A 12033-nucleotide genomic window follows, 5' to 3' on the forward strand; every position below is an offset into this window, starting at 1 on the left:
AGGCTGTTCACACATTTATGGCAGCAGGTCCTCAACTGCCAACATCTCTAACCATCTGATTAGGTTTATATGAGCGAAGTCTTACATATTCCATTCATTACCTTTTAGTCAGTACAGCAACAGGGATTTCAACATTTTGTTAAGGAATGGCTCACTAGGGAAAATTTTAAATTTTCATTTAACTTAGTTTTGTTTAGCTAGTTAAAACACACTAGCATTTGTGCTAGTTTCCTCACATGGATGGGAAACCTGCTGCGATGGCAGTGATAAAATTTTCTCTTTTAGGAATTTTTGCAAATAAAACCAACATGCAATTATAGATACTTTAAAAATTATCCATTTAAATTGTCCTATTTAGAATTACTTATTCCACCTGAAATATATGGCTTCAGGAAAATTTTCAATTTAACTTGAAGTGAGTATCTCTACTTTGGTCAGAATATTGGCATCCTCAGAAACATGGTTTACTTGTGATGTTTTGTTTGGGGTGAATGCTTAAAAACAAAGAAAAATTTACATATGCGCATTTTATGGATACACACAACACACAAAACATGTAAAAAGACTAAAATGGTCCTTAGGCTATGAGAACACAAGTTTTGATTGAGTAATGACTATGGACATTTCCCCCAACATTTAGAAAAGCTGTTCTTCAATGAAGAGGAAATAATATACCATGGTATCAAATGTTCTTTTTCTGATAAAGGAACGCAACTACAGAAAGCTTTTATTTATTGTTCAAAAAGTAACGCAGTGCTATGATGCAAAAACCCCCAACAACTCTTCCAACGCTACTTTCAAAACAAACATATCAAACTTGATTTTCATTTAGGATGTAGTTATTTTGTTACAGCTAGTAATAATCAAATCCAAGACCCAAATTTTATATATATATATAAATATATATATAAAAAAATGTAAAAGAACAATTATTGAGCTTCATCTTCTGGACAAGAATGCCAAGTTAGTCTCTCTTCATAAAAAGCAATTACAATTTGAGGACACTTATATTTGCCTCTTTTGCCAGCACCAAGTCTGCCTCATCTGATCTTCCTGTTTTAAGAAAAAGAAAAATTCAGTTACAAGCTAAGTTGTTTTCAACTTGAAACCATTCATTTAAAAAAATAATAGTCGCAAACAAAAGGTATTAAGTGCTCAGGAGGGTTATATGTTACTTGTTGCTATGTTCTAATAAACTTCATTTTCAAAACAGGCCCAGTTTGCTAAGCTGACCTTGCTTAAAACACTACTAGTAGAACTAACCAGAATCATCCTCTTCGGCAGGTAATTTTTCCCCTACCTAATGATGAAAACCATTTCACAAATTTAAAAAGGAAAGTCTATTCTTACTTTCAAATCTAACAGTCCCTTGCATACTCACCATTATCATAAGAAACATCAAATTCTCCACTGCAGTCTGTGGCACCAATTATTCTTTCCAGGATCAGACCGTCTGCAAATCCTCTTGGTTTGGTCAGCCTGTTAGAGACATTTTTTTATACAGCAAACTCAAGAGTATTAAATAGTTTTCACGGCGTTATTTTAAATAAACACGTTCCAATAGCGAGACAGAAAATGACTAGAGCAAGACCCATATTTAGTAATTAAAAACATCTGATTTCCATTAACAAGTAAGAAAACAACCATGAGTTTGATACTCAACGTAGAAACACCTTAAATTTCCAAAAAACATTCAGAATCAAACTCAAGAAAATTACTGCATTCATGGACACCAAAGGCAGAGTTGTGTGGGCATGACAGAAAAACTAATCTCTTTATTTCTGGTAATAATAAAGTCTTGAAAGTTAATATATCTCAAATTACTTTCCCAGAATTAGTCTGAATTTACCAATGCTTTAAAAGCATACAACAAAACACAACAAGTGAGAAAATATTAAAAATGTTAAAACTCACACCACTATCTGTGATCATTCTAATGATAAGGACAATGTTAGACAAACTTGTCTTAACCTGCAGCCAGGACGGCTCGAAGGTGGCCCAACACAAATTTTGTAACCAAAACTTTCTTATACTGAGACTTTCTTGTGATTTTTGTGTTGTTGTTGAGACGGAGTCTCGCTCTGTCGGCCCAGGCTGGAGTGCAAGTGGCCGGATCTCAGCTCATCTGCAAGCTCCGCCTCCCGGGTTTTACGGCATTCTCCTGCCTCAGCCTCCTGAGTAGCTGGACTACAGGCGCCTGCCACCTCGCCCGGCTAGTTTTTTGTATTCTTAGTAGAGACGGGGTTTCACCCGGCTCGATTAGCCAGGATGGTCTCGATCCCTGACCTCGTGATCCGCCCGGTCTCGGCCTCCCAAAAGTGCTGGGATTACAGGCTTGAGCCACCGCGCCCGGCCGATTTTTTTTTTTTTAAAGCTCATCAGCTGTGGTTGGTGTTAAGTCTATTTTACGTGTAGCCCTAGACAATTCTCCTAATGTGGCCCAGGGCCGCCAAAATATTAGACGCCCTGCACTAGAAAGTACTTAATATAAACCAGTGGTTCTAAAAATGTGGTCTACGGATTCATTGGGGATTCCAGAGTTCTTTTTGGGAGGGGTTTGTGTAAGGCCCCTTTTTTCACCTATTTGTGACTTTGGATTGTCTTCATATACCTCCACCAAAACAATACGCCACAGCAATCAAATGTGTTTAAGTAAAATTGCCTTAAGACACAAGTGGAAGATTTGTAAAAATGTAAAATGCTACCCTTCTCAACTTTTTTAGAAAAGTCATTTTAGAAATTTGTTTTAATTTCTACCATGTTAGTATTGATAGTTATAACCCATATAAACAAAAGCTCTCTGGGGATTCTCAATAATTTTTTTAGAATATAAAGAGGCCTTGAGACCAAAAAAAGTTGGAGAACAAATGATATCAATAAATCCTTTATTCCTGTCAGAGTTTTACGTCAATGTCACAGGCTCTGGAGTAACACTGCCAGGGTGAGAATGATGGACCTACCCCACTTACGAGCTGTGTGGCTTTGGGCAACTTAACCTCTTTGTGGTTTCATAAAACAGAATTTTAGTATCTACAGCACAGGTATTTCATAGCACATTAAAAGCAAAGGATTTGGCACACAGTATGGCACATGGTAAGGGCTCAATAAGTATTGATAAAGTTGTGCTTGATTTATTATTTAATAATTTTCGGAGACAAGGTCTTGCTCCATTGCCTAAGCTGACGTGCACTGGCATGATCACAGTTCACTACACCTTCAACTCCCAGGCTCAAGCAATCCTTCTGCTGCAGCCTTCCAAGTAGCTGAGACTACAGGAGGCGTCCACCATGTCTTGCTGATTTTTTTTTTCTTTGTAGAGATGGGGTCTCACTAAGTTGCCCAAACTGGCCTCCAACTCCTGGGCTCAAGCAATGTTCCTGCTTTGGTTTCCCAAAGTGCTGGGATTATAGGCGCGAGCCACCGTGCCTGGCCAAAACTGTGCTTCTGCTAAGCATATGATTTACTTTCAAAACCAAATTTGTAGTCAATCTCGTTTCCTCGTCTGTAATAGCGATTACACCTATGACCTTATACAGAGTTATCATGAAGGTTGTACTTCTTCGCTTCTAGTTCAAATGATTAAGTTTTAAATCATGTTTATAGTGCCTAAGCCTAGAACCTAATTCAGCACCAAGATGTTTCCCCAAATTGCCACACTAGTACAGCAGGCAAGATAAGTATAATCTGTTTTACAGTCAAGGATGTAAGTAAGAAGTTACCTGACTTGACTGAAGCCACAGAGACGTAAGTAAAGGAAAGACTGGACCAAAACACATGTATAGTGAATCAACTGAATGTCTCAATTCATGTCAAGAAAGTGTGTAATAATTATCAAAGATTATAGACTTCAAAATCAAGGCATTGTTTGGCAATACAAAGATGACATGCAAATACTTTTTGGTGGTCAATGCCATTAATGGACTATAATCAGAAAGTTCTGTTTGCATTGTTTTTACTATAGTGCAAAGGCTTTCAAAAATCTTAATATTGTTTGTACTTAAGATTACTAGCCTGGGACCACAGGTAATTAATGGGTCTAATCAGGGATCAAATCCATGAAACTAAGAAAAATTGCACTAGCACAACCTAAGTGGCATAAGCACTTATAGCACATTTACACAATGTAGACTAAACCATGCCCATCCTTATTGTCCTAAATATTAAAATATTTAAAATACGATTAAGAGGCCTTTTATAAAAGTATCTGAGTTTTAAAAAAGCCATCAAAGCTGGGCTTGGTGGGGTGGCTCACGCCTCTAATCCCATCACTCTGGGAGACCAAGGCAGTTGGATCACCTGAGGTCAGGAGTTCGAGATCAGTCTGGCCAACATGATGAAACCCCGTCTCTACTAAACATACAAAAATCAGTCAGGTGTGGTGGCGCACCCTCATAATCCCAGCTACTCTGGAGGTGGAGGTTGCAGTGAGCCGAGATAGCGTTAACACTGCACTCCCGCCTGGGCGACAGAGGGAGACTCTGTCTCCAAAAAAAAAAAAAGGAAAAGCTGGGTGCGGTGGCTCACGTCTGTCATCCCAGCACTTTGGGAGGCTGAGGCGGGAGGATCACGAGGTCAGGAGTTCAAGACCAGCCTGGCCAACATGATGAAACCCCATCTCTATTAAAAATACCAAATTAGGCGGGAGCCTGTAATCCTAGCTACTTGGGAGGCTCAGGCAGGAGAATGGCTTGAACCTGGGAGGTGGTGTTGCAGTGAGCCAAGATCATGCCATTGCACTCCAGCCTGGGCAATAAGAGCAAGTCTCCATCTCACGGGGGGCGGGGAGGGGGGGAAGAAATCAAGCCATCAACGTTTTACAAAAGGACAGGCTGGTGGGCAGTATTTCATACTTACAGCATCTCTTTTCTTCTTTGATTTGCTGTCATCAGATTCACTGTCAGATAAAGATTTTCTTTTTGTACCATCTTTTTCTTTGCCAGCTTTCTGAGAGTTAAGAAATGCTTCAATCAACTCTGGACAATCTAAATTTTCTTCAGGTTCCCAAGTATTGTCAGCACTGTGTTTAGTTTAAAAAAAAAAAAATTGATTGAATTAGACACGATTCATCACCATTATCCAGATCCATTTTAATAGACACCTGGGGGAATAAAAAGTCCTCTGTACTGCAGATACTAATAATTTCCTCCTTCCCTACACTACCCCACCCCCTGGCCTGCCTCTGCCAAAGACAGGGTCTTGCTTTGTTGCCCAGACGGGAGTGCAGTGGTGGAATCATAGCTCACTGAAGATTCCAACTCCCGGCTCAGGCGATCCTCAGCCTTAGCCCAAGTAGCTGGGACTGCAGGCATGCACCACCATGCCCAGCTAACTTAAAACACACATACATTTTTTTTTTTTTTTTTTAATAGAGAAGGGGTCTCATTTTGTTGGCCAGGCTGGTCTTGAATTCCTCGTTTCAAGTGATCCTCCAGCCTTGGACCCTCAAAGTGCTGGAATTACAGGTGTGAGCCACTGCACCCAGGCCCTACATTCTAATTTGAGACTCCAAATTAGTAAATCCAAATTACTCGGTAGAGAACAAAAGTCTCTGCTCTGAGTATTGAACCCAGCACTTTGGGAGGCCAAAGCAGGTGGATCCCTTGAGGTCAGGAGTTTGGGATCAGCCTGGCCAACATGGTGAAACCCTGTTTCTGCTAAAATACAAAAATTAGCCGGGCATAGTGGCAAATGCCTGTAGTCCCAGCTACTCGGGAGGCTGAGGCAGGAAAATCGCTTGAACTCGGGAGGCAGAGGTTGCAGTGAGCTGAGATCACGCCACTGTACTCCAGCCTGGGCAACAGGGCGAGACTCCGTCTCAAAAAAAAAAGTCTTTTACATTACTTATTACACTGCACATGGCCAAATGCAGTATAATTTTGCTAGTGGCCTTAAGTTTTGGGAGAAGAAAAAGGGAGGAGCCCATTCATTTCCTAAAGTTTCGCTAGGTAAAAATAATTTTTCATGTTTCATGGGCTTAATAAAGTATGGACTTATGATACATACTTAATTTCAACTAAAAATACTGGAAATTAAAACAGGCAAACGTAAATCGCCCATTCAACTCATATTTCCCAAACTGCTATGAATTAAATGTGAAGAGCAGGGAAAGCACGAGATAACAGATATGTGAAGCCCAATCACTTGACTACCATATGCTCTATCTCCAGCAAGCTCAGGAAATTGATCTCCACCTATCCATTTTTAATTGTCACTGCCTATGGAGCTTTGTGATGTAACAGGGAAGAATCAAAGCAGATAAGCACAACAAACACTAAGTGTTAAAGTATGTAATTGCTGCATGTTCAAGTTATTCACATTTTGTGAAAATTATCAAGAATCCATATCAAAGAACACAAGGAACCAGAGAGCTTAAAACATGCCCAGGCTCTACTTCTTAGATATTAGGATATAATAAACTTAGTATAAAGCCTAGATTATATGTAATCCTGTATGAGACCCACTAGTCTATACTGTATAGCTTCAATGTTTTTTAGTACGCTGTGTGGAGGAAAACAAGGCAGATTATTATAATCTGTATAATATCTAACCACATTAAAATATATTACATAGTAAACTACACTCTATAATTTTATAAATTTGACTCCCCAGGGTAATAAACTAGTCTCTAGTCTGCTCAGCTTCAACTGTACAATAAAGTCTTGGTTCTTTTTAAATAGACTTAAATAAGATACCTAAATTCAAGGTGTCTTTACATTTAAAGACATCTATGGGAAAGCAGGTAAAAGAGGTTAAAAACAAATTCTAAAACCACTTAGCTGCAGTCAAACATACAATAAAGATGCACTAAAGTTTCTTACTCTGTAAATCCCTTCCACTTCAGGAAATATTCCACTTTCCCATTCACTACACGTCGATCTAGTACTTTTTCCACCACAAATTCTTCAGGCTCTGCCTCTTCAACTTTTTTACTCTTTCCATTCTGTTTTTTTCCCATTTTTTGCTAAAATAAAACAAATGAGAAATTAAGAAATATTCTTCTTGAATTTTGGGCACATTTTCAATGCTCAATTGCTTACATTATTACATTCAACATAAATATTTACTTCCATATCCCAAGGCAGACAGGGAAAGATTAAAAGTCAACAGACAATAAAATAAAAGAATGCTTTATTTTGTTGATTTAGCTCAAACTTATGACCCACCACCAAAATAATACAATCAAAAACACTATCTAGAAAAATTATTTTTTTTCCAGTCTTGTTTTTTTATTGAGACAGGGTCTCTCACTCTGTCGCCCAGGCTGGAGTGCAACGGCGTGATCTCGGCTCACTGCAACCTATGCCTCCCTAGGTTCAAGCAATTCTCAAGCCTCAGCCTCCCAAGTAGCTGGGATTACAGGCACATGCCACCATGCTGGGCTAATTTTTTTTGTATTTTTATTAGAAACAGGGTTTCACCATGTTGACCAGGCTGGTCTCAAACTCCTGATTTCAAGTGATTCACCCGCCTCTGCCTCCCAAAGTGCTGGGATTACAGGCGTAAGCCACTGCTCCCGGCCCCGTAGTCTTAAAAGACCAAGTTTACTAGAGTTTTCACTCATTTTAACAACACAGCAACTATGCAGGAAGTACTTAAAGGGTGATACAGACAAGAAAATAGTAGTGACAGGTCTTAGGTGAACCCACAGACCTAAGAGCCTCCTTCTCAATTCAAATACTAATGTCAAAAGCTTCAATAATACAGATAAAAGGTAAGCGCAGAATGAAAACATGGTTCACGATCCTGATACCAACTGCAGGGTCAACTATGGAGACCACTAGGAGGTTAAATTAAAGGACAAGATTATTTTTCCATCTCTGTAGATAATATTTCCTACCACTTAGAACCTATATAGCTGTCACTTCAAGAGGACAAAAGGGGAGATTTTAATTCCCTAAGGTGAAAAAAAATCCTTCCTTCCTGGTTTCTCAAGACAAAGTCTATATTTGTAGCCAACTTCACTTTAAACAGGCATTTTTTGGTATGACACTATTTAAGAGAAGCAGGAGACCAACCTCAACCAGCTCTTTCCAATAGCTCAAGATTTGCTATGAGAGGATTAAAATAGGGAAAATTTTATGAGATTAAAATGGGGGGGAAAATCCCCGAAATGGTTAATCAGAAGATCCTATGGGCAGAGAAGGAATCCACCTTAACATTTCATTTTAAAACAAATGCTACTGCTGGGCGTGGTGGCTCATGCCTGTAATCCAGCACTTTGGGAGGCCGAGATGGGCAGATCACCTGATGTCGGGAGTTTGAGACCAGCCTGACCAACATGGAGAAACGCCGTCTCTACTAAAAATGAAAAAGTAGCCAGGCGTGGTGGTGCATGCCTGTAATCCCAGCTACTTGGGAGGCTGAGGCAGGAGAATCGCTTGAACCCGGGAGGCCGAAGTTGCGGTGAGCCAAGACCACGCCATTGCACTCTAGCCTGGACAAGAGAAAAACTGTCTCAAAAAAAAAAACCCCCACAAAACCAAAAAACCCAAATACTATTAAAAAAACATAAACCTTAATTGCCCAGTCACTAAAGCCATCCCACAAGTAAAGCAGCAAGCAGAAAAAAGTTAACAGCAACACCTCAAGGCTACAAAAGGATATTTCAAGCTATGCAGGCATATGAAGTGCGCAGACACATATGTAAGAAAGGCCTCAAGACTGCAAAATGACATTTCAAGCTATGCAAGCAAGCATATAGGTAACACACACACACACACACAATAGAAGTCCCCTGGAATACAAAAAAATGCAGCAAACACCTGACTTCTTTGGATACCACTTCCAAGTCAGGTCTTATGATTCTCATTAGTCAAGATACTTGAGTACTGGGCCCAAATAGCTTTCTGCCACCATACAGTACAAGAAGGTAGAAATAATAGTGGGAGAAGCAAAGACAAACTGGAATAGACACCTATACTACATGAAAAACAAAACAGCTACTGCCACAAAGGGAGAAGGCTAACAAAATAAAGAAGAAGTAAAAAATAAATATACAAAATTAAAAGGATATACACTAAGGTTAAAAAAAGAAAAAAAAAAAGCAGACAAAATACCATACGGTATTTACTACTATGGCATTCATAAGCTAGTTTCTTTTTTTTTTTTTTTTGAGACGGAGTCTTGCTCTGCCACCCAGGTTGGAGTGCAGTGGCCGGATCTCAGCTCACTGCAAGCTCCGCCTCCCGGGTTCACGCCATTCTCCTGCCTCAGCCTCCCGAGTAGCTGGGACTACAGGCGCCCACCTCGTCGCCCGGCTAGTTTTTTTTATTTTATGTAGAGACAGGGTTTCACCGTATTAGCCAGGATGGTCTCGATCTCCTGACCTCGTGATCCGCCCGTCTCGGCCTCCCAAAGTGCTGGGATTACAGGCTTGAGCCACCGCGCCCGGCCCATAAGCTAGTTTCAAATGCTCACCATTTTCTTTTGTTGTGTATGTTTGGCTTAACCCAGCACTTTTTTCTAAACGTGGATTTGAGTCAAAATAAATTTCCCATTATTTAAGTGAAATTAACAGTACACATATCTCACGACACTAATGAATTTTAAAATGAAAAGTTAAAAGTTTTAAAGTGGCCAACCTGTGATCCTTCACAAAATAAACTATTTAAATACCAATAAATAACAGACCCCAAAGAGTATCAATTGAGTGCAAAAACAACTTCTGTTTTCCAGGGTATCTGACTTAACATAGAATCTAATGATGGCACAAATTAAAAATCACCAACGTGCCCTTTCTAGTGTGAAATCCAAAGAGAACATATACAGACCAAAAATAAATGCTTTACTTTACCTAAGAGACATTAACATTCACCTTTACCCGCTTAAGATTAATGCAGTATGTTGAGAGTTAAATATTGTGACAACTGTAACTTTGAATTTCATGATTTTTACGTGAATATTTCAGGGTTTTAAAAAACTTGTAACATGACATGGCTGAATAAGATACAGAAAATCTAGCCTTTTCTCCCTTCTGGATCGTATTTGCTATTTCGATCTTTTTTCAAAAAAAAAAAAAAAAAACACCGCAATGAATTATATTTAAGATTCTTCTATATTTCCAAGTAAAAGATTATATTACCAAAGTAATTTGAAAGATTCAATAACTTTTGCTCCAACCTAGGTGCACAAGGTACCTGGTTCTTTAAATCTGGCTTTAATGAAAATACTTCTCCAGAATTCTGGGGATTTAAGGAAAATTACGCCAACCAACAAGGGCTTTATCATTTTATGTAATATTTTCCACGTTGCAAAATGTGTGTATTTCTATCTGAAGATAAAATCCTCAGCAAAATCCACATTGCACTGTCCTTCAAAGATTAAACTAGTTAAGACGCTATTAAGTCAACTCAGCAAGTATCTCCATGTAATGAATTCGTTTTGCTCCTAATTTTCCCCTATAATTATACTAGGAGAGCTGGGAAATACGTCGATGTAAATCTCTCAACCACAAAGACGCAAAGTTACCCTTTGGGGAAAAAAACCTTGGGTTAAATCCTTACATACTTTAGCTTTTCATTAACTTACCAATGTAGTTTTATTGGAGGCCATTTTTTATTGCAGACTTGAAGAACTATTACTAGAAAAATGCATGACAGTTAAGAGAAGTTTGCACGACACAGAAAAGGTAACTAAATACAAGTTCTGTTTGGATTCCAACCCCCAAGTAGGGAGCGCACATTTCAAACGTTGATACAAATCCAGAGTAGATTTGCGCTCCTACCTACATTGCTGATGATGCACGTAAGTACGTGTTCTAACCATGTGAGTCTAGACTTTACTGGGGATCTTGGTACCTAAGGCAGCTTCACATGGCTTAAAATAGGGGACAAATATCTTTTCCAATCTAAGTCCCATTTGTAATAAAGTCCATGTTCCATTTTTAAAGGACAATCCTTTCGCTTTAAAACCATGCACGATTACCCAAACAACTCACAACTGTAAACCACTGTGAATCTTCTCTGTTCTGCAATCCTAACTTTGTTTCTGCTCAGAAACCCTCTCTCTTTCCAATCGGCAGTTATCTAACTAAAGGAAAAAACTTAACGATGCTTCAGCCCCGTTTCGTGACACTTTCAAGACGCAATCATCTTTTGCATACACCCGCTCCCCCTCCGCCTCCGACCCCCTCCGCTGGAGCCCTCCGTCCCCAGGCCTAAGCGCAGGTGCCCGCCCCCACCCGGGAGCGCGGGCCTCGTGGTCAGCGCATCCGCAGGGAGAAACAAAGGCCGCGGCGCGGGGGCTCAAGGGCACTGCGCCACACGGCACGCGCCTACCCCCCGCGGCGGCCACGTTAACGAGACGGCCGTCGCAACCTCGGGACAGTCCGCCGCGCGCCGCCAGGCCTCGCGGAAGCGGGACCACAAGCCGCCCTCCCGGAGGCCCAAGTCTCGACCCAGCCCCGCGTGGCGGCTGGGGAGGGGCGCCTCCGCCGGAACGCTGGTGGGGAGGGGAGGGAAAATGCGCTTTGTCTCGAAATAGGGCGACGGTCGCCACAGCTCCCTACCCCCTCGAGGGCCGAACAGTCCCCCCACTAACTGCCGGCGCCGGCCCTGCGCCAGGTCAGCCGCGAGGCCACCGCCCGACCCTCTCCAATCCTTCCCGCAGCTCCCGGCGCGGGGTCCGGCAAGGAAGGGACGGGAGCGGAGAACCGGGCCCCCGGGGCGCGTGCAGCATCTGATGCACCACCACCGAGCGAGGGCTAGAGAGAAGGAAAACCACCGACTTCACCGCCTCTGAGCTGCTCCGGGTCGCGGGTCTGCACCGTCTCCGGCCCTGCGCGCCTACAGCTCTAGCCACATCCGAGGGGGGAGGGAGCCGGGAGCTGCGCGCGGGGCCGCCGGGGGGGAGGGGTGGCACCGCCCACGCCGGGCGGCCACGAAGGGCGGGGCAGCGGGCGCGCGCCCGGCAGGGGGGAGGGGCCGCGCGCCGCACCCGCTGGGAATTGGGGCCCTAGGGGGAGGGCGGTTGCGAAGACCGCGGCACTTACCGTTCGCAGCGTAGGGCCTGGTGGTCCCCGAGGGGAGGGAGGGG

General features: G+C 41.9%; 1 protein-coding gene across 1 annotated transcript; it reads right to left on the minus strand.

Annotated features, from left to right (window-relative positions):
* Positions 1-988: 988 nt before the first annotated feature.
* Positions 989-11879, minus strand: LOC108517880 (chromobox protein homolog 3). The gene is made up of 6 exons (XM_017855982.1): positions 11726-11879; positions 10528-10579; positions 6819-6961; positions 4850-5017; positions 1378-1473; positions 989-1049 (listed from the first exon to the last, which is right to left on the minus strand). The coding sequence occupies exons 2-6, from the start codon at positions 10549-10551 to the stop codon at positions 989-991; spliced, it is 492 nt and encodes a 163-aa protein (XP_017711471.1). The 5' UTR covers positions 10552-10579; positions 11726-11879.
* Between the last annotated feature and the right edge of the window lie 154 nt (positions 11880-12033).

Source organism: Rhinopithecus bieti, unplaced genomic scaffold, assembly GCF_001698545.2.
Source record: "Rhinopithecus bieti isolate Rb0 unplaced genomic scaffold, ASM169854v2 scaffold_40559, whole genome shotgun sequence".
NCBI lineage: Eukaryota > Metazoa > Chordata > Mammalia > Primates > Cercopithecidae > Rhinopithecus > Rhinopithecus bieti.